This window comes from Elgaria multicarinata, chromosome 5 (assembly GCF_023053635.1).
Source record: "Elgaria multicarinata webbii isolate HBS135686 ecotype San Diego chromosome 5, rElgMul1.1.pri, whole genome shotgun sequence".
Classification (NCBI taxonomy): domain Eukaryota; kingdom Metazoa; phylum Chordata; class Lepidosauria; order Squamata; family Anguidae; genus Elgaria; species Elgaria multicarinata.
The window spans coordinates 101,262,981-101,286,608 of NC_086175.1; the positions used below are offsets into that span (position 1 = coordinate 101,262,981).

The window sequence follows — 23,628 nt, forward strand, 5'->3', positions numbered from 1 at the left end:
TGGTAAGTAAATAGATCATATGTATCCCAATTTCTGCTGCAAGTTCTATACATAGTTTTCAGACCTTCTTACATTGCTCAGACATGCATTCAACAAAAGAAAGCAAATTTACTTCATCCAAATGCATTGCCATGTAAACAGCTTTTCCAGGAAGCAGTCTAACAGGCAGAAGTCCATTTGCTACATAAACAAATCCAGTTCCAAATCCAAGAGTCAAAGTTCATACGTCTCAGAAAATCACCATAGTTTTCCTGATGATTATCTGATATATAGATATGGGTTCCCAACCAAACAGAAAAACAAACCCTTCAACTAGTTGTTTGTTCATTTATTAAATCTCTGGACTTGGTGCCACTTCCCCCCCCCCCCCAAAAGCCAGAATTTTGGGTCAGTTGCCCAAATATTTTGAGTAAAAGTTAGCAGCGGCATTTTCATGTAATTCACATGCTTCAAGAGTATAGCTCACACATACACACTAAAGGCTAAGTACATCACTTTAAGCTGCACAAATCTTTTTACAAATTCAAAAAGCTGCTGTGGGGAGGGTGTGTGGTTAGTCTCAGGGTTAAGGGGCAGGAAAGGTAAGTTAAACCCTTTCCCTCGTGCTACGGTCCTGATGACACACACACACACACAAACACACACACACACACACACATTATGCAAGCTGCTATTTGCCTTGGAAGGGAAGCACTGCTGCATCAACATTTGAAAGTTGCTGTTGCAGTGACATGGAGCGTCATCAGACACGAGTTTTACAGCACATTCATTACTACCCTCTTACGGATGTTTGCGGGTCCTTTTGATGACATCGTCCACCTCTCATGCGTCTCCCACTCTTTCTAGCCTTCTTTCCGTCACAAAATAGACCCCAGTAAATCTGATTTTCTTTTTAAACGAACTGTGCCGCCATTTCCTACTGTGCGCATGAAAAGCAACGTGATAAAAATGGCCACTGAATGGTTCAGGAGGTCATTGTTTACTTCCTCTTTCTTCCCCTGTGTGAAGAAAGAGGAAGGATCATGGGACAGAAGCGGGATGGGGAAAGTGATGGTAAGGAAATATGACTCCCCTGCCCCTGCCTGATGACGCTCACAGAGTCTGAGAAGATGGAAACTAGAAGAAGTTAATATCTAAACGTTTTGTCAAAAAAATGGGGGAAATATTCCTGTATTGTTTTCCAATAAACAATGGGTGGAAAGTGGGACACTGCAAGTTCAGTGTTAATGTGTGACAGTATGCCCTGGGAGCTGCCTATACAGCGCCAGCTTGCCGCTGCTTTTGTTAAAACCATGCACTTTCTCTGTAGTGGGGTGGCGGTAGCTAATCCCAACACAGAGGGAAGTCGCGGAGTTTCTGGCAGCCATGCAGCGTGCCAGCCCATCCCCTGCCCTGGTAGACAGCGACCAATCAGGGGTCTCCTTCCACACAGGAACACGTCCACACAGACGCTGGAGCAAGGTTAGACAGCGGAAGAGCCACGCTTGCCTCATTCCAGCCTAAAAAGTCGAAGTAAGCCCCCAACTTCTTAAGTGCGAAACTTCATAGGAAAGCCCCACGGTGGCTTCGAGGTGGCTGCTGCATCGTGTAACTAACACAGCGCCAACGTGCACCCACCATGGGTTTTTCAGAGCATATAGGCAGACCCCTACTACCTTCTCTCTCTCTCTCTCTCTCTCTCTTTAAAACAAAGCTGCTTCAGGAGAAAGTAATTTAGGGCAAAGTGGTGTCTGTACATATGTATATAAACTTTCCCTGCCTAGTGTTTTTCTGTTCTAAATCACCACAATGGGATTTCAAATAATAAGCACCCATTTAAAATCTTCCCATTGGAAAAGGCTGCTTGGAAAAGCCACTTGGAAGGTGGAGCGGGTGGAGAGATGAACTGGGACAGAAAAATGGCAGGCTGGGAAAGAGTGTCCCCTCCTTCCTCTGGTTGCTTTTCCACTCTAAATTCCTCCTTGAGACGATGGGCTGAGAAGGTGTGTGGCTGAGAGCATTTTGACTTCCCCTTCCATGAATTCCCCTTCCATGAATTGACTCTGGTCTGATTCACCGGCTTGTCAGGATGTGGGTTGCTTACAGAGGTTGCGGGAACCACACAAGTTATGCTGAGGCAGCTATGCTGAGGCAGCGCTTTCACTCAGCGTTCAAGCCTTGTCGCCAAGGCCACAAAGCTATCCCCCAAAGTTTGAAATGAGGTTGAACAACTCTGTGGTGATACCCAAGCGTATGGTGATTGCTCATGACGAAACAATTAGAAAACCACATTGGTTTTTACCAGCCATACTAGCCCACAACATCATCATACTGACTCAAAAGGAGGATGTGACTCATTTTCACCTCAAGGCTTGTACTTTGGAGGTAACCAACACTTCTTGAAACAGGTAGCACCACAGAATGCCTCACCACCATACAAGATTACATTCTCTATGGGAAGTTGGTCAGGGAGCCATATCTGTATCAAAAGAATGCCTTAATGTGACTAACCTTTTGGTGTTCCAAAACATGTCCTCTGTGATGGGAGGTGAGTCTCTCTCTCTCTCTCTCTCTCTCTCTCTCTCTCTCTCTCTCACACACACACACACACACACACACACACACACAGAGAGAGAGAGAGAGAGAGAGAGATGGAGGGAGGGAGAGTTAAATACACTGAAATGGGAGAACTAAGTGTACTTCCAGGCTAACCTTTAAGGATAAAAAGACAGAAGAGCTGCACAATGCCTTCTAATTCGTTCAGGGTGGTTAGCAAGCCACAGCATAGTTAACGAGCCACAGCATGGTTAACAAACCACCCTGGCTGTGTTCAGACAACATGATAACCCATCCTCTGGAAAATGTGCTATATTCAGACAACACGGTAACCCATGGGTTAACAAACAACCCACAGTTCAAAACAACCCATATTCAACCACTGAGTGTGGGTTAGCATGTTGTGTGAACAGTTGTTTTCATGTGCAAGGTTTTAATGCCTCTTACAAACAAACAAACAAAACCCAAAACTTTCAACAATAACTCTCTTCTTAGTTCACTTTGAGCTACACTTGAATATCCTTCAAAGGCAGTACTATCCACTGCTTTTGCAAATATTATCTCTCATTCCCTCACATTATACTTTGAGGCTTTCTCATATCATGTGTGAGAATGTGAGAATGGCACAGCAAAATAAATAAGTTAAAATTGAGAAGGCATTCAAATCAATATTGAAACTACATTTGAATTGCAGATGAAGAATACAAAAAAGCCCTTTTTTATTCATTTGATTTGTAACCCATCTTCCTAACCAAAAAATGCAGTCAATGCCTTTATGAAATTACTTTTAGATCAACTGAAGTAGAAAGTGATCAAAATATCTAACAATATTTTCGCAGCACTTACTCTCTGGTTTTTTATTGTCTATTGGACTTTGTGGATGAATGTTCAGTGGTCTGTCAACGAAGTTCCTAAAATGAATGATGAGTGTGTCTCCCACTTCAGCACGGAGTGTTGGCCCCAGAAGCCCTGCCAAAAAGAAAGGAAGGAAGAAAGATTAATAGAACGCCTAAATATACAAAATGGCAGTTCTTGGGAAAGGAGACTTATCTGTCCCTGACTGGATATACATTATAATGAAGATAAAAAAGCAAAGAGGGACACGTCACACTTGAATTCTTGATTATAAAGGAAGCAAAAGCTGAGTGTAGCCATACACGTACTCTGGATTTTAGGAAAGCTGATTTTAATAAACTCAGAACTATGAAAAGTAAGGTCCCTTGGCAAGTGAGCCTAATGAGAAAAGGAGTGCAAGATGGGTGGGAGTATTTAAAAAAGGAATTTTAAAGGCACAATTACAAACAATTCCAACAAGGAAAAAAGTTAGAAGACAACAGAAGAAACCAATGTGGCTCCACAAAAAGTTTAGAGATGACCTGAAAACAAAAAAGGATACATATAGGAAGTGGAAGGAAGGCCAGACTACAAAAGAAGAGTACAGACAGGAGGCACAGAAGTGCCGAAATGGAGTCAGGAAGGCTAAAGCTCAGAATGAGCTGAGATTAGCGAGGGATGCTAAAAGCAATAAAAAGGCTTTCTTCAGATACGTGAGTAGTAAAAGACAGAGGAAAGAAATGGTGGTTCAACTGCTTAATGAGGATGGCAAATTGATAACAGATGACAAAGAAAAGGCTGAAGTGCTCAATTCCTTCTTTGCCTCAGTCTTCTCCCAAAAGCGGGTTTATAATCTCCCTGGAAAAAGTGAAGCAGAAGTTGAGGGGGCAGGATTGCAGTTTGAGACTGATAAACAAATGGTCAAGGAACACCTACTTTTTTGAATGAGTTCAAATCTCCAGGGCCCGATGAACTACATCCTAGAGTAATGAAGGAGCTAGCGGAAGAACTCTCAGAACCGTTGTCGATTATCTTTGCGAAATCATGGAAGACAGGTGAGGTGCCGGATGACTGGAGGAGGGCTAACGCTGTCCCTATCTTCAAAAAGGAGGAACCTGGGAACTACAGACCAGTCAGTCTGACATCCATCCCTGGGAAATTTTTGGAGTAGATCATAAAGAAGTCAATCTGTAAGCACCTTGAAAACCATGCAGTGATTACTAGAAGCCAACATGGATTTGTCAGGAACAAATCCTGTCAGACTAATTTGATCTTATTTTTTGATCGGGTAACCTCCCTTGTGGACTGTGGGAATGCTGTGGACGTAATAGATCTTGATTTCGACAAAGCTTTTGACAAAGTGCCCCATGATATTCTGATTAACAAACTAGCTAAAAGTGGGGTAGATGGAACAACTATTAGGTGGATTCACAGTTGGCTACAGAATTGGACTCAAAGAGTGCTTATCAACAGTACCTTCTCAAACTGGGAGGAGGTAACAAGTGGGGTACCGCAGGGCTCAGTCTTGGGCCCAGTGCTCTTCAACCTTTTTATTAGTGATTTGGACGAGGAGGTGCAGGGAATGCTTATCAAATTTGCAGATGACATAAAATTGGGTGGGATAGCTTATCCCCTTGGAGACAGAAATAAAATTCAAAGTGTTCTTGGAGTGCTGGGATGAAAACAACAGAATGAAATTTAATAGGGATAAATGCCAAGTTCTACATCTAAGAAATGGAAACCAAATGCACAGTTACAAGATGGGGGATACTTGGCTCAGCAATACTACAAACGAGAAGGATCTTGGAATTGTTGTAGATTTTGTGAACAGCCCAGAGAGCTCCGTCTATTGGGCGGTATAGAAATGTAATAAAATAAAAATAAATAAAAATAGATCACAAGCTGAATATGAGCCAACAGTGTGATATGGCTGCAAGAAAGGCAAATGCTATTTTGGGCTGTATTAATAGAAGTATACGTTCCAAATCGCGTGAGGTACTGGTTCCTCTCTATTCGGCCCTGGTTAGGCCTCATCTAGAGTATTGCGTCCAGTTCTGGGCTCCACAATTCAAGAAGGATGCAGACAAGCTGGAGCGTGTTCAGAAGAGGGCAACCAGGTTGATCAGGGGTCTGGAAACAAAGCCCTATGAAGAGAGACTGAAAGAACTGGGCATGTTTAGCCTGGAGAAGAGAAGATTGAGGGGAGACATGATAGCACTCTTCAAATACTTAAAAGGTTGTCACACAGAGGAGGGCCAGGATCTCTTCTCGATCCTCCCAGAGTGCAGGACACGGAATAATGGGCTCAAGTTACAGGAAGTCAGATTCCGGCTGGACATCAGGAAAAACTTCCTGACTGTTAGAGCAGTACGACAATGGAACCAATTACCTAGAGAGGTTGTGGACTCTCCCACACTAGAGGCATTCAAGAGGCAGCTGGACAACCATCTGTCAGGGATGCTGTAGGGTGGATTCCTGCATTGAGCAGGGGATTGGACTTGATAGCCTTTTAGGCTAACTCTACTATTCTATGATTCTATGAAACTTGCAAATACAAATGAATTAGGATACGTCACCATTCCTTAGAGCTGGGATTTATAAGAAGAAAAGAGATCATGGCTATGCATATAGCCTTTTCTCACAATATACACATGGGCTGAATGCATGTAAGGAAGGAAGGGGGAGTGGGATTCCATCCATAGAGCTCAGTAGCTGGATTAATGGGCACAACCCTGCTCCCCCCTCTTCCATATGTTCAGACAATGCATATTTTGAAAGTGAGATTATTCTCCCAAGGCCAAAGAGAACTGTAGCTTACCAGGCAGTTCAGACCATTTGTCCAGATTGGGGAAGGCCTTTCTGGCCACTGTACCACCCCAACATGGTATGGGGACCTTGCTTAGCCATAACAACAACATGGGATGAAGTTAGGAACATCAAAAGCTGCCTCATACTGGGTCAATTTAACTGTCAATCTAAGAACATGAGATAGGAAGAGCCATGCTGGATCAGACCAAGGGTCCATCTAGTCCAGCTTTCTGTTCACAAGTTGCCCAACAGCTGCCCATGGGAAACCCACAAGCAGAATATGAGTGCAACAGCACCCTGCTGCCCATGTTCCCCAGCAACTGATGTACATAGACATACTGCCTCTGATACTGGAGGTAACTTATAGCCATCAGGACTAGTAGCCATTGATAGACTTCTCCAACAATTTGTCTAACCCCCTTTCAAAGCCATTCAAATTGGTGGCTATCACTACATGCTGTGGCAACGAATTCCATAGTTTGCCTATGCGCTCTGTGAAGAATTGCTTCCTTTTATTTGTCCTGAATCTCCCACCAATCAGCTTCATGGGTTGATCTAGCTCAGTATTAAATACTCTGCTCTGATTGGAGATGGCTTTCCAGGGCCTCAAGCCAAACTCTTTCACATTGCCTGCTATCTGATTCTTGTATGGAACATACAAAGCTACTTTCTACCAAGATAATGTACATTGTACATTATCTTGTACATTGTACAATGTACATTGTACCATGTACATTGATGGTGCTATATAAATAAATAAATAAATAAATAATAATAATAATAATAATAATAATAATAATAATAATAATAATAATAATCCCATTGCTCCATGGGTTGCAGTATCGTCTACATTGACTGACAGTGCAGCCGTGGCTCTCCAGGATTTCAGACAGGGATCTTTTCTCCCTTTCTAAAAATACTAGAGCCCATTGGGGTAATCAAAATGGAATGGAGGGATATTCAGGACAGATAAAAGGAAATACTTCTTCACACAATGTATTTGTCAGCTATAGAATTTGCTTCCGCAAGATATGGTAATGGCCACCAACGTAGACACCTTTAAAAGGGGATTAGACAAATTAATTCAGGAGAAGGCTATCAGTGGCTATCTTTGCTTCTCTTGTACCATCTAACCTAATGAAGAGTTCTGGAAAAATTGAAAGCTTGCACACTCTTTTGTGTTATTATAGTTGGTTCTAATAAAGTTATTGCCTAACAGTGTGGCAAGTTTCATTTTCTGAGCACAACCCTTTGGCCTAGTTGGTGTCCAATAGGCTGGACATTTGTGCATCACCAGAAACGAAGATAAAAGGGGTCACAGATTCGTATTAAAAATGCACATACTAATATATTTGCATAGATGCAAATTTAGAAATAATTACTGTGATGTGAATAGGAATACCAGAGTGGGGAAGACTGTGTATAGGTGACCTGATTGACTGCTCAGTCTCCTGTACAAGTGCTAACCTCTGATGGTCAATTTCCAGGCTCCTGCTGCTGTCCCTTCTGATGGCTCCCTAGCTTTAAACTAGACTTGGATTAGACAGCCCTTCAAATAGAGGGTGCCTTCAAAAACAGAAATGAGCTCTGTAAAGTGGTGTCCAAAATCCCTGGTCATTTCAATCCTAAATGTTCCCAAAATAGGAACTGGTTTTATAAATAAATAAATAAATACAGGACTATCATGAGTGCAGCTGTCTCCTACTGAAATGGCATTGTAGGAGTAGTTTCAGTAGGAGATGATTTGCAAAAGTCCTCCTCTCATGCCCTCCTTTGCACACACTCATTCTTTTAATTATACATTTCAGTGGGATGAGGTGATTATTACCCACCCAGTCCTTTGCATGCACGATATTATTGATTTATAGGAGATGATGTGTGCAGGACGTTATGCTGGAACAACACAGAAGTGAAAGGAGGAAGCCATGGTCCAATTTGTTTGTCAACATGCAAAGTAACCTTTGAAATGGGCACACACTGAACAACAATAATGCATATCCTGGGTATATTTTGGACAATTTTGTTTTCACCCATACAGCACTGTTATGCAATTTGTATGATTGGTCACATTCTGATGAACTATTTTGTCACAGTGCAGTAATTCATTTTATTATATGGGGTCATTGAAAACGCCAATCAAAAACAGCCAGGTTTCAATAAGAGAAAAAAGAATAGAGTAATTTTCAAAAGTGACTATTTATTTATTTATTTATTTAGTATTTATAAGATGACTACAAAGCAAGTTTTGTGATTTGGGGTATCCTATAATTCTTTTATAACACAGCAATAACACAATAAAATGCAAACAAAGATCTAAAAACACAACAATATAACATTGACAGAAAAATACAAGCACAAAAGAAAACATGATTTTAAAAAACCAAGCTAATAAAATACAAATAAAAAATGAGGAGCTAAACCCAGCCAAGAAATAAAATGGGAGGTAAAACCACCAACATATAATATGGATCAAAATAATGAGTTAAAAGGCCTAGGAGAACAAAAAAGAATTAATGATTTGGAACATTCATTGTGAGAAACTTTAAAGGTGGACAGATTTTAGAAGGCTTTTATCACTCGTCCTCTAAATATTATAAATCTTATGTTATGTAGCACATATTAGTAGCCTTAAAGCTAAGGGCCACTTCTTTCCACACATTGAGGTGGTCACCATGGAAATATATGGTGGATAAATGGGATTGGGAAATGTGTCCCTCTAGATGTTGGTGAACTGCAACTCCCATGAGCCCTAGCTAGCACAGTCAATGATGAGGGATGATGGGAGCTGCAGTCCAACAACATGCACACATTCCTACTGTAATGTGTGAAGTGGCCCTAAAGGCCTAGAAATTAATGGTTGCCACTGGCCAGTTGAACCAATGTTGCTCATGAAATGCTGTGCTATTAGAGAAGCACCACTTTCATTTTACATCCACCAGTCAGAGGCAAAGTATTATGGGGCACCTGCTGCAGCCCACACCCCAGCAGCCCTTTAAAGAGCGGAATGTCCACTGTAAATGAGAACACGTGGTCATGCTAGGCCTCTGTCACCTGCCAGAGGACTAAGGAACCTCAAACACATCCCAGTAAGAACTCCAGTAAAAGAAGACCAGCATGACCCCAACTTAGGATATAATATAAGCAACACCTCACCACTATTAAGAACTCAGCACTTTGTTCTGGCACCTTTATCACTCCACTTCCTTTCATTTGCATGTTTTGTCTTGTTGTGTGTAAGCCTGAGGGCAGCACCCAGGCCTCATCTTCATTTCTGTACAATGCTAGCTAGTAGCATTGTGTACTGGAACTGAAAATCCTGTGAGCCACTTGGGAAGACTGTGTGTGTGTGTGTGTAGAAAAGCAGGATAATACATTAAATAAGTATGTGATGCACTTAAACCTGCTGTTTGTTTGGGTTTGTAATCACAGGAAGGTTATACTGTGAAAATAGTATTATCTGCTTCTGAAAATAAGGTTGTGCTTACCTAATAGAGCATTTCTTGGTTTTTCAGTTTTGAAATCTGCTTCATACTCTTGGTACACAATTTTCTTAAATGAAGGATGTGGTAATCTGAAATACAAAGGTCTTTCAACTAATCATATGAAATAGATTATATGAGGTAGATACACATACACACACACACACATATCCAGGATGAAAATTCATTATGCAAGTCAAGCACAGGTTGCCGAAATTAACCGGTATGTTTTAACATGTATTGTAGTGTCTCTGTCGAGATTTTCCAGGTCCCACCACCTTCTGAGGTGAGGTAGGGCCTTTCCAAATAGTAATGGCGACACGCTTAGTGACGGAAAGTGGTTCCCTCATGGCGGTCTGGTTCCTATGTAGTGCTGGAGTAAGCTCAGCAATGATTTCAAACAGTGTTCCTCAAATCATCCTGAAGCTCTCTACCCACCTTTCATCATTCCATCCTTTCAGAACTAAATTCTCTCACCAGTCCTTGCTACTGGGACGGACCCAGTAGCGTCTGAAGACGGCAGGGAGACAAATGAACTCTGTACCTAACACCAAGAAGTTGGTGTCCTCCTCAAGCTGCTGGCAGAAGAACATCCTCCGTCTGCGATTAATTTCCATTATTCAGAATAGTTTCGCCTGGTGCTGCATGTGCTCATCCTCGAGCACAGAGAGTACCCAAAGAGCACATATGAGTACATTAACCAAATTAGTAATGGTGCTGACTACTTCAGTTAGGTTATCTATCAAATCCATCTTTCCCACACTGACAGAAAACGCAGTAAGCTGAGTTACCACTAGAGGCGCACAAACGACATGCGCATAAGCAATAAAGTTAAAGGGGGGGGGGCAATGGAGAACATCATAAGCATCGACCAAAGCCCGCCTATAACCAACGCCCACTTGCGACGGAAGGGACAGGATTTGAGGACTGTGTGAACAAAACCAAACCAAACGCAGTATATATACAGACAAAGCGCCCGAGAAAGAAAAGTCAGGCACGCTTTGTTTAGGTGCATATTTAAAAAACGTGCGAGGAAGCGCTTCCACAATGATGTGTGGATCCCCCCCCCCATCTCTGGAATTTCATCCGCCAAGAAGAGGTGCACTGGTCACTATCCCAGTTTTCTTTTTGGCACTGGCTGAAAATCTTTTGATTCGCACAGGCCTTAAATGTCCGATGAGGTTTTATAGTGGTGTTTTGTTTTGTTTTATTATTCTCCTGTGTCTTGTTTTATTATTATCTGTTACTTTTAAAAATGTGATTTTATTATTTAATCAGAAGCCACTCTGAAAGCATTGCTAAGAATGGTCTATGTTGTCTAAACAAACAAGCAAATAAGGTTATTTTGCAGAATTTGCAATATTTTATTCTAACTTTGTCAGGACTGGTTTGAATGGAGATAACCTCAACAAAAGCAAGATTGCATGGAAGATCATAGGAGCAAAACAGGGAGGGGAGATATGCTAGCCCCTGGAAATCTCATTGAGAGCCTTCTGATTCCTTGGCCTTTTGGCTCTTGGAGTCAAAAGGGTCATACAGCCCTGCTTTAGAAAAAGCTACACCTACACTATAAAGTTTTATTCTGAATTCTGCAGGCTAGAAACTAGCTCCTTGTTTTTAAACAAAAAGCAGAGCTTCCAAGATCTGGGTTGTGGGGAGGAATTCAGTTCACAACTGCTTTGTAACTGTATTGAAGTGCACTAGCAACTGTTGGGTACATTCCATGTACCCTTTTCAAACTGCTTCCGAAGTGTTATATCCTGTTTGGTGTAGATCTGGTCACTGTGGCCAATCCACATGCACGTTTCTTTCTATACATGGAAAGGCTCCCTTCATTCAGATTTATTGGCAGTGCAATCCTCAAAGAGAGTCCAAAAATTCAGGCTGCTGTGCTGATTCATATCATCAAACCATTTCTATCGGTTTTCATCTATAGCAGGAGCAGGGCTTTTGTTAAGCTTATGGGTCTTCATTGCCCATTCACGACCAAGCCACCCTTTGCATTACAACAGGGGATAAATATATTGTTGCTGAGAAAATTCATTTCCCCCAAGCTACCGTGAGGATTGCAGCTAAGCTCACAGGGAACATGAGGGAGAAGTGGCAGGTGACAACAGCATTCCTTCTAATACAAAAGTACTGGCGTTGTGTTTCTGTAAACTCTGGTTCCTCTAAAACACTGAGTGTGAGATACTGCACCGATCACAGAAATGACCTGTCTCTACCCAAGGGAACAAGCACTGAGGAATGGGAAGATATAAAGCACTGACAGAAATAGGGAAGGAAAAAGAACTGTTTCAAAAGGGGCAAAGAGGAAACAAGTAAGGTGAAGTATGGGTCAGGAAAAGCTATTTTAAAAAATTAATTTAGAGGTGGGACTTGAAGGAAGAGGAGAAAGGCACTCTTAGAGCACCATCAGATGGGGTGGAAAATTGTGTTTCCTTACTGTCACTTTCCCCCTGCTTTGGTCCCACGATAACTTCCTCTTTCTTCACATAGGGGACTAATCTACACCAAGCAGGATATTGCACTATGAAAGCGGTATGAAAGAGGTATATAAAAGGCAGGAGCCACACCAAGCAGGATATAGAATTATGAAAGCAGTATGAAAGCGGTATAGGCTATGTGTCAGTGGCCCCCAACAGTTGTCAGTGCACTTCAATACCGCCATAAAGCAGTAGTGTGGCTCCTGCCTTTTATATACCACTTTCATAGTGCAATATCCTGCTTGGTGTAGATTAGGCCAGGGAAAGAAAAAGGAAGTAAACAATGACCACGTGGCCTATTCAGAGGGCATTTTTATCGCACTGCTTTTCCTGCACACAGCAGGAAATGGTGGCACATTTTATTTTAAAAAATAAATAAAGCAGATTTACTGGGGTCTATTTTGTGACGGAAAGAAAGCCAGAAGAAGCGGGAGATGCATAGGAGGCAGACATCATCATCAAAAGGACCTGCGAACATCTGTAAATGGGGAGTAAAGAGCATGTGATAAAACGCTTGTCTGATGACGCTCTTAAGCATAAGGAATAGTACCAATTTGGCTTTATCTGGAAAGGATTTATACTTTTAACAGCTGTGACCAGTAGGAATAAAGTGGAAGATGCTTTCCCCAGCAAACAAGAAAGACTTCACCTGGTTAATTGCTGCCAGTCGTACACTCACTAAAGGCAGAGGAGCCCTGCCAGGAAAAACAGTTGGCAGTCCTAACAGAAAGCAAACTGATAGAAGGCATGGGGGACAGATACATGTGAAAACAAGAGGGGATGAATTTGAGTGGAATGGTGGAAGCCGAAAAAGGTGTAAGGGGAGATGACAGGGACCAAAACATGCAGATCTTTAAAAGTAGGGGTGTGCACGGACCCCCCGCTCCGCTTCACTTGCAGATCCGCCATTTTCCGGATCGGGCCGCTCCGCTCCGCCCCCGCTCCGCCCGGAGCTCCGGATCCGGATCCGGAGCTCCGTTTCCCCCCCCCCATAGGCTTGCATTGAAAGCTAAAAAATTATACAACTTTTTTTCTGTTCAAGTTAGAAACCTCATGTTTGGCACCATGACACCTCATGGGGATATACACACGCACGCCAAGTTTCAAAGCAATCCCATCATCCCCTGATTTTTGGCGAATTTATGAAAATCGGGCACCCCACACACAACATCCCTGCGAGGTGGGCAGGGGAGGAGGGAGGGAAGGCAGGCAGGCATGCAGCTGGCATTTCTGGGGGCATAAGGAAGTGAGCCAAGGATAAGCCAGTAATGCATATAAAATGGAATAAATCAATCAATAAACAAAGGAGGGGTGGAATTAAAAGCAGCAGTGTTGCTCAATAAACAGCAAGAAGAATTTTTTTAAAAAGGCTATATCTGTCTTTTACCAGCAATAGGGGGACGTGCCCGGGGGAGGGGGAAGTAGCTGCCAGTTCAAGACAGCCACCAACAGCTCTGAGAAGAAGTAAAACGCTCACTTCAACTCATAACAGGCATTGCTCCACCACTGAAAAGTGACCATTCACTTCAACTCATGATAGGCATTGCTCCACCGTTTTACTCTCTTTTGAAGGCTCTAATGGCCTTCCAGTGCAGGAGAGAGTGGGGGCACGTCCACGATCAGATGCCCTAGGGGAGCTCATCCCCTTGCACCACATCTATTCAGTTGTTCACCAAGGTTAGGGTGGGGAGCAGTGCTGTGTTTCTATCTCTTATTCTTGGCTTAGTATTTGATTTCAGGTTGTGTTTGTGCATTTGGTGGGGCTACTGTGTTAAAAAACACGGGGAAAAGCCCATTCAGATGAAGAAAGAGAAGTTTCCCAGAATCCCAAGTTACCTGTTTTGCCTATGCCCTCCTCCAACTTTGGGATCATCATGACCGGGAGCTGACTCTGCCCCTCAGCCCTTTGAAAAAGGTATTTTTCCCGCCGATTTTTTAAAAACTTCTAGCGCGCGACCCGTACGATGCAGAAAGTTGAGAGTAGTCTCAAAATGACCCCCATCCACGACTCTCTGTGCACAAGAATTTTCAGAATGATAGCTTAACCCCCCCCCCCAGTTATCCCCGATTCTTTCCCTCAATGCAATCCTATGGGCGAAAAGCCGAAAACGCCGTTTGAGCCGCGCGGTTGACCCGATTTTCACAAAAATATAGCACGCGACCCAGACAACGCAGAGAGGTGAGAGTGGTCTCAAAATGACCCCCATCCACGACTCTCTGTGCACAAGAATTTTCAGAATGATAGCTTAAACCCCCCCCCCAGTTATCCCCGATTCTTTCCCTCAATGCAATCCTATGGGCGAAAAGCCGAAAACGCCGTTTGAGCCGCGCGGTTGACCCGATTTTCACAAAAATATAGCACGCGACCCAGACAACGCAGAGAGGTGAGAGTGGTCTCAAAATGACCCCCATCCACGACTCTCTGAGCACAAGAATTTCTAGAACGATAGCTTCAAAAACAACCTAGTTATGCGCGATTATTTGCCGCAATGCAATCCTATGGCGAAATGTTTTCAAGATGGCGACTGGAGTGCTCCGCCTGAACTCGGAGCTCCGAAAAATGGCCGCTTCTCTTCGCCTTGCTTCTAGGGGGTCCGCGGTCCGCTCCTACTCCGCCTCTGGGTAAGGCGGAGCAGGCCAATCCGCTACTGCTTCTACGCTCCTAATCGGAGCGGAGCACACCCCTATTTAAAAGTGAGGACTAGACCTTTGACTAAGTGTACAACATGACCACCAGTGCAGCTGGCAGAATTGAGGGCCAGCAAGGATGAGAATATAATAATCTACCTGAGAAGTGATCAGGACATTGGATGAGGTTTCAGCAAAGAGTACAGAGCGAACATTAGAGAGGCTGGTAAATAAACAAGTGAAAGGTTTTGGCAACATCTTGATTATAGGAAGAGAAGGACAGGAGGAATCAAAAGATGGCCATGGTTGCAAGACTCTGAGCCAGTTTATAGAATTACCAAAATCAAATGGTAAAGCTTTTTCTGGACTGTATCCCATTGTTTATTTAAGCTAAAATCTGTTTGTTTGTTTCTCAACGTACCTGTCCAAAGTGGTGTACATAGTTTATAAACACACAATCCAATATCACAGAAACAAATTAAAACCAAGCAGCATAGACAAAAACTACAAAACAAAAGTATAGCAGAATGACATTTTCAACAACTCAGGCTGAGAATGTGGGAGCAAAGTTGCGTGCTTGAACGTTTCTCCCACTTCCAAGGAAACTCCTCCTTGCACATACAAAAGTAGCATAATCGGGGAGAAGGAACACTGCCTATGTGGCCTAATTGAATGGTGCTAAGCAAGGGAAAGTGAATAGGCAGGAAATAGTAAAAAAGGAAATAATTTAACAAATAGCAGAAAACAGTTAAAATCAATATATATGGGGGAGTATATGTGTGTGCATGTGTGAAAATAAGTTATTTACTTAATTATTTTATTATTTTCATGGAATGGAATGGAACATAGGAAAATAATAAAATAATTGAGAAAATCATTACAATTTAAAAGTCACAGTAGACCAATTATTGAAATTAACTAACCCATTCCATCCCCTCTCCTTTTCCTCCTCTGAAAAAGGTCGTAGAACCTCATGATTTCCCCACAAGCCACCCCCTACTCCCCCCCGCCCCAGATTTTCTTACCTGGACAGCTCCTCATGCTGGGAACTATAGTTCCAGCTTGTGAACTGAGCCGCTATGTTGTGCTCCCTGAGCTGAGCTGCTTTCACACTAGTATTCCCCAGACCAGGCCAGCCCGAGCCCAGGAGCATCAAGAGGAGACACTTGAAGATAGCAGCCATGGTCCACATTCCCATTGATGCTGATGTGCTGAGAGACACATGAGGTTTCACCAGCTCTTACTGCTGCAGCTTGCAACTTCCCCAGGGAAATGCATTCCCTACGGCTGGTGTTGCAAGGGATAGTGGCGTTAGTGACGCCTGGGTCATTGCTCTTTTCCTCCTCCACCTCTCCCCCCTACTGACAGGATTGTAGACGAGATAAGCAACTGCTGGATTTGCCTTGTCCTCCTCCTCCTCCTCCCACAGCACCTTCTCTGCTGAGGGCCCAAGCCCAGGATGCAGACTGCACTCCATGAGGCAGAGCGGGTGGCTTATTTGGGCCACAGACACTAAGACAGGAGAGTACTACAGGCAGTGGCAAGAGCTGCTGTAGATGGATTCCTCTGAGGTTCAAAAGGCAGGACAGTGTGCCTTCCAGAGATGTGGAGCACATCTTGAAGAAATGTCTCAGCCATATCCACTAAATTGGAGTGTGTGTGTGAGAGTACTCGTATTCACCAGAACAGTGTTCTGAAAGTCACTGCATAAGTTATTATGATTGTTACATTTATATCCCACTCTTCTTCCAAGGAGGTCAAGGCCCACCGCTTTGTGTCCTTCCACCACTATATATATATAACCAACCACAGCGGACTAACAATTCACACAGATCATTTGTGAAGAGATTTTATATATAGGCTCCCTTTTTTCTGTTGCAGCCCACATTCCTTCCCAGGTAATCTGTCCAAGGTAATGAGGGTGGGTAGAGAGCCAGAACCAGTAGGCAGGGCCACCCATTGATTCTCTGTCTCTCATTTCCTCTTCCTGCTTGCCCAGTGGAGGGACAGTTTGCTTGCAGAAGGTATTTGAAAGTAGCCCGAGGCTGCAAGTTATCCACCTCTGCTTTAACTACTTCTAACCACAGTTGAACAACCTCCATAATTTAAAAACAATGGTCATATAACAGTAAGAACTTTCCAGTTATGGTGCACATGCACTCATGCATAGTTTTGGGTCCAAAAATAAAAAGATTAAACATTACAGTATGGAATAACTCAATTTCTTAAACATTTTCCCTTTTCTTCTGGATAAAACTGTGGGAGAATGATTTTTTTCATACGTTGGTTTACATTTGACAGGTGGGCCTGGCTCCTCTTGTGGCTGTAGATTCAAATTCTTTTTGGCACCAAATCTTGAGTAAAAATAAAAGAAACATCGTAAGGTCACAGGGCTGCTGGAGTCCATGAGTTAATAGTCTGGTTTTATATCAGCTTTTTGTAACAAAAGTCGTTGTTAAATAATAATTGATCAAAAACCACTTGCTAACCATCAGGGCCAGCCAAAGACATTTTGCTGCCTGAGGTGAAGGACAAAATGGCACCCCGCCTGCATTTCACTGGTAGAAGCTGAATAGACTGACACAGTTGAATCTAATGGGACAATATCCTCCACTTCCTCTGAGTGGATCAGGCTAGCTTGGTGCTGCAAGGCAGGGTATACAGCTCTGTCCTCCAACAGAGGGGAATGGCCACATGGGAGTTGCCACTGCCACATTCACACTACCCAGCATCTGCTACCTGAGCTGACTACCACACTCCGCCTAATAGTAGGTCTGGCCCTGCTAACATTGAGAAAGTCGCTTCATGCAGGCTAAGGCCTTAGCTAGACCTAAGTTTTATCACAGGATCATCCCTGCCTGCTTCCGGGATACCCTGTGTGTCATATACATGAACAGGGATAACCCCGGGACAATCCCGGGATAAACCTTAGGTCTAGCTAAGGCCTAAGTTTCAGTTAAGAAAAAACAGTATGAGGATTGTTATCACCATTTTGGCTTGTTCTAAAAAAGAAAAAAGAAAAAAAAAAGAATTACACCATGAATTAACAGTACACATTGTATCCTGACTTCTTCAAAAGGAGCTTGGAACAGGCTATAGGAAGATTCCCAAGCTGTCACCCATCCAGGCACTAACTTTACCCAGAGTTGCTAAATGTGAGTCGAAACTATGAGGCACCCTCACAATATTCTGTGGCTTTAATTGCACAATTATTCATAGTTTGAAGCCTTGCCTTATCTGCTTGAAACTTTTTCCTGACAGAAGACCCTCTCATTGGGAGTGTCAATTTTAGGCAGAGTTACACACTTTGAAGTGCAAAACACACATTTGTGGGGCAGCAGAACAAATTTCAAAAATGTTTACAGACAGCCACGGTAAACATGACAAGATTGATCATTGATCTGACTTGCTTATAATTGGAGGATAGTTTTAGAAAGTTGAAAGTAAAAATATCCCAGATAAGCCTTTTAACTACCCCTGCTTACCAGGGCTGGGTGATTCTAGTGAAGGGGCACCTCTAATCCTGGATTGATAAATATAATGGAAAGTAAATAATCAAAATTACGCTACAGAATAATACATTAGCTTATGAGAAACAATTACTCAGAGCTAACGGTGCCCAGAAAATCAATTCAGACCATGTGGCCAGAGAGCACATCATGTTCTGCAGGGAGAAAGCGTAATTTCATTTCCTCTCACTATTTTGGCAAACAGAAAGTTAATAATTACCAGCAGCAGTCTGAGTCTTTTGGGGGAACATAAATGGGTTCCAGCTACTTGCCAGATTGATTTGAATGGTCTGCTAACCCCCAGCACAGAAACTTTTCAATGCTATAATTTTCACACTATGATCCTTCCAATATTTTACTTGAAATCAGAGAGGCAATAAATGACTGCTGTGATCTTAAGTGAAGAACCATCATTTTGAGACAAACATTTTTGATAGAAAAGGGGAGTGCATGATTATTATTTTTACTTCTATATAACAACAGTACTTAAGTGTACTGAACAAAGAAATAATAATGGAAATTACAGCTTATCTATACCTGGGGCAGATTCTCTCCAACCCCCACTTTCTATATTTTACACCACTGGAAGGCACAGGTTAAATGTCAAGAAATTAGGATAAACTATTACTGTCAGGTTTCAAAGCACACACCAAGCTTGAGTCAATGCACCTCTGTGTACTGAGTACTAAAATCTCTATATCACAGCTTGTCTATTCTAGTATCACATCTAGTAGTAGACAAATATTGGGACATGTTGTATTTTCCATTGACTTGCAAAAGGTAGCATTAAGGAACAAACATTTCAGTTTCTAGAAAGATAAAGGTATTCAGCCAAAATGGTCTCCAAATAGCTTTAGAAACTTGGAAAAACTTACTTCAAAATATCTGAGTGGAATAGGAACAGAAGAGATTGCTCCTATTAAATCAGTGTTGGTTCAAGTTCACAGCCTCCAGAAGGAACTTAGGGCCCAATGAGGTTATCTTGAGCAGTCATTCTCTTTGACCTTTTGATACAACAGAACTTTAATAGATGGAATATCTGATTATTAGTTTATGTTAAAACCAGTTCATAGTTTCTACCATTTGTGTTAAAGTCGTGGCAGTGATATGGATGTAAATCTGCCAAGCTGCATGGAGAGATGGCATCAATTATAGTTCATATGGGCAATTGAACAGTCTGCCCACTGGCTCCATTTATGAACCAAACATTTTCCTTCCATGCTAGAAAGGGAACTAGGATTATCCCATCAGCCGGCATCCCAAAAGCCCAATTATTTCCACTTGTTGACAATACATGTTCCATTGACGCAAATGGGCTGCTGTGTTGAAGGCAGCTGTTTCCTCTTCCTTCCAGCTGAAAGGGGAGGGAGAAGGGACCAGTTTCCTGGAATCTTTCTCAGCACTCAGCATTTCTTGAGGTGATCTCACTTCCTAGTGCAAAGATGGCATGACCTAGGAGAATGCTGTTAACTTCAAAGCCCCAAAATCTGGTAACCTAGACATTTCATAATTAACAGAACTGAGAAAAAGTACTATTGTTGTTGCTGCTGCAGCATAATAGGATAGGAGACACCTGCAGGAGACACAAAAAGTGAACACAACCACAGCATTGAGAATTGTACAACCCAAGCTGAACCTTCACATCTTGAGTATTATCTTTGCAAATAGAAAATTCAATATGGATATAAGCAGACGCATACTGCAGGTATAGTCCTGGGTGCATCTTTAAATATCTGACCCTACAGAAGGCATGGTTGTCCTGATTTCACTCCCATCACATGTGCACTGTGAAGATTAGGTGTGATTCAGAGGCCTCATTTAGAAGACACCTTAAACCATGGCTTTAACCATAGTAAATAAAGCAAAAAGCCTTATTCACCATGGTTAAATGTGTCTTCTGAACACAGCCTGGCTTTCTGGCTTAACCACCATAGTTAAAGCCATGGTTTAAGGTATCTTTTGAAAGGGCCCAGAGTCGTATCTAGATCTACTTTACATATGTTGATTTACTATGAAATGCAACTGATTAAAAATCGCATGCATTATTTTTATTATCAGACAAACGTGTAAATACTCATGCTTTGACTATTATGGTGTTGTTGTTGTTTTACCCTAGTGTGGTTGCTGTAGATCCAGCAACTGTTTGAAGTATTTTTAAAACTTTTTAAAGCAAACCTGAACCACTTCAGGTTCTATGTATTCAACAGGGTCAGCTGTCCTGTGGGGTTTCATCTCTTCCCTCCACTCCTTAGCTTTCACAATGTACTGCTATTGAAATTAATAGGAACTACCAAATGCTTATGCTAATTGGTGCCCATTTTCTCCCAAGCAATTTCTCAACGTAGGGCAGGGAAAATAATTTGTCATTTTGCCTGTGTCAGAACATACTTCAAGGACACTAGAGAAGGATGTGTGTCTTCTTTTTAGATTTTGATTTTTATGTGTGTACAAAATCCCCATTACAAGTGTTGCAGGGCCGTTGCGGCCATCAGTGAATTTTATCCTAGGCTTAATCCTGCTTCTCTTGACACAGGACTTAACACTTCCATAGTGCAAACTTGCAACCCTTATTTCTTACGTGTCATGTTCTTTTGAAGATGACATCCTATAAGGGTACTGGGGTACACTGAACCCCTTTCATTATTTACTTTAAGTCAAACATTTAGATTTTCATTTTGTGTTCTCTTCTGCTTTCTCCTCCAGGGTTTCATGAGAGTCCAAATGAGAAATGTAAGTTAATACTGTAGGGCCCAATGTAGCCCAACAGTTTGGGTATAAGGCTGAGGTGGGTAGACTTTTAGGCTTGTAGAAACCATTTTGTTTCTTACCAAGCCCCAAGATCCACCAACTGGAATCAGCTAGAAGTATTAAAGAATTATGAGCCCAGGAATTTGTTTTGAATAGCAGAAATACATGCAGTTCACAGTCCTCCCCCCGCCTACACAGAAACACCCTTGGTTACCCTTGGTCACCCCAGTTTTCTTCATTTCAGCAACCATTTTGTTGTTACCATTGTTAAACTATAGTAGTAAAAAAATCTTTGCTAATCTATTGCAAATCACAGAGATCTAGCAGCAGATCACAATCTGCCTTCTCACCCCTACAGTGTGTTAGGCTACGTTTTTAGAACATAATACCAATGAAATCCTTTTTGTAAAGTTAAAACTGGAGTGATTTTGAAATCATTACCTTTATTTCCAGCTAGGACATTATGAATGGTTTCAATACTGTTGTGTGAACAGCCCTAAGGTTAAATTTTAAACCATGGACTCCCATTTGTTTAACATACGAAGCTGCCTTTCATGAAGTCTGACCATCTAGCCTACAGTATTGCCAACACTGACCGGCAGCAGTTTTCCAGGGTCAGACTTCCAGCACTAGTCTTTCCTAACCCTACTTGCAGATGCTAGGAATTTAACCTGAGGTCTTCTGCATGCGTAGCATATGCTCTACCATTCAGCTTCCCCCTTCCCCCTTATTTAATTAGAAACATGCATTAGGAACTGCTAGACCCCTGCTTCTAACTGCTTTTAAATTATATATTGTTTTAACTTGGTTTATGGTTTAATTTGTTTTTACCTGTTCATATTTACCGTTTTATACTCTATGCTTTTATCTGTACGTCGCCCTGAGATCTTAATGATATAGGGCGGGATATAAATGTTTTAAATAAAATAAATAAATAAAATTGATTTAGGCTTTTTTAAAAACATAGCTTCAGTGACTAACACAGTGAGATCATCTTATGTTAAAGAAAAACATAACACCTCTGAACCCACAGCACAGGAATGAAAAAGTGGTTTATTTTTTACACATAAAGGTCTTTATTAAAAAGTAAGGCTGGTAGTGGAATTTTATTTTAATGCATAAACTTGATAGAAGTGGTACATTACAGAAATTGTATACAATGGTGGATAAACAAGTCAGTCACATGTACGGGTTTATTTGTTTTTAAAAATTAGGATCAATAATTACCGTAAACATTCTTTCCCCTAATTACATTGTAAAGTGTCTTGTGTAGTCATATTCTATTGTTGGAATGACTGCTTGTACGAATTTCAAAAAAATCAGAAGATACCTGAATATTTAATTAAGGAAAACACACTCAATAGTTTCACAACCATAAGTCTGCTTTGAACTGCACAACAGCAAAGAGACATACTTTTACAAGTGTCCCAACATCTCACCCTTCCTCAAAATCAAGCACCAAAATTATCTCCTGGGAAAAAGCTAGATAAGAACACCAATCTGGCACAATAGTTGAATGTTAAGTGCACCAATGTCCATTGTGTAGCTAAGTCTATTTAACAATTAGTCTTTGTTATAGCTGCTGCTACCACTGAAGGCTGTTGGAATTTGCTGAACACCACAAATTTTCTTTTGATGTCCTCCCCACAACCATCACTGCTTTTGTTAGAATTAGTGCTGTGCCGAATTCTGCCCCCTATTTTCATAAACTTTTTCTCTCCCTGCAAAAGAGGCATTGTTTTTTTCTGCCTCTTTCGCAAAGAGGGGGAGAATTTTCTCCTTGGGGAGGAGGACAGCATTTCCACATACCTTTTAAACCTGTAGCCAGTTGTTTAGAGGTCTTCTTTCTATTACTTTTTAAAAAAACCACCCCCTGCACTTGGGAGGAGCCCAGCAGTTTTTCATGAATGCCTACTGGAGACCATGTGACCTCACTCTCTCCAACAGACATTCGGGAAGAACCCCTGGGCTCCTGCAAGTGTCAGGGGTGTTCTATTTTTTAAATAGAAAGAAGTCCCCTCAAAACGTCCTACATTTAAAAAGATATATAGAAACCCTGTCCCCCTCCCCAAGGAGAAAATTCTCCAAAATTCTCACTGTGGCGTTACACCCCACAAGTCAATTCCAAATGTATGTCTGCGGTTTGTAAGTCTGTGTTTTTTAGAATGTTGGCCTGAGTGGGCGGAGTTAGAATGTCTTGGGAGGGGGAGGAGTGATATATAAGGGAAGGACTGAGGGGATTGGGAGAGAACTTTTCAGGGAAACTTTTCAGGGAGACTTGTTATGTACTCTTAGAGTCTGTAGTGTTCTCTGTGTTTATGGTACTTAAGTTCTGGGAAATTTGAGAGTCAGTGTAGTGAGTGGTGTCTTTAGAGTGTAGTGTGCACGTAGTGGATGTATATTAATCAATACTGAGAATAAAGTTCAAGAGTGATTGTGTGAGAAAAAGGAAAGCGCGTATGTGAATGAGTGACAGGATTGTATGAAAGGTTTCAAAAAGGTTTTTAAATGTTGTTATTTGAAACAAAGCTTATGAACTTTTAAAAATAAATTTTGATTGTTTTGTTTTTAAACTACCACAAAAAGCCCACATGTCTGTTT

The 23,628-nt window shown here is 41.9% G+C and overlaps 2 protein-coding genes across 2 annotated transcripts in view; both read right to left on the bottom strand.

Annotated features, from left to right (window-relative positions):
• The window catches only part of F5 (coagulation factor V), a 54,527-nt gene extending 38,399 nt beyond the window's left edge, over window positions 1-16,128 (bottom strand). Inside the window, exons 1-3 of the mRNA XM_063126917.1 lie at window positions 15,796-16,128; window positions 9,663-9,748; window positions 3,382-3,504 (exon numbers count right to left, since the gene is read on the bottom strand). Coding sequence (XP_062982987.1) covers window positions 3,382-3,504; window positions 9,663-9,748; window positions 15,796-15,968 — 382 coding nt within the window. The 5' untranslated portion in view covers window positions 15,969-16,128. The remainder of the gene's footprint in view (window positions 1-3,381; window positions 3,505-9,662; window positions 9,749-15,795) is intronic.
• A 5,951-nt stretch (window positions 16,129-22,079) lies between these two features.
• Window positions 22,080-23,628, bottom strand: part of ATG3 (autophagy related 3) — a 30,433-nt gene continuing 28,884 nt past the window's right edge. Inside the window, exon 12 of the mRNA XM_063126913.1 lies at window positions 22,080-22,357. Coding sequence (XP_062982983.1) covers window positions 22,276-22,357 — 82 coding nt within the window. The 3' untranslated portion in view covers window positions 22,080-22,275. The remainder of the gene's footprint in view (window positions 22,358-23,628) is intronic.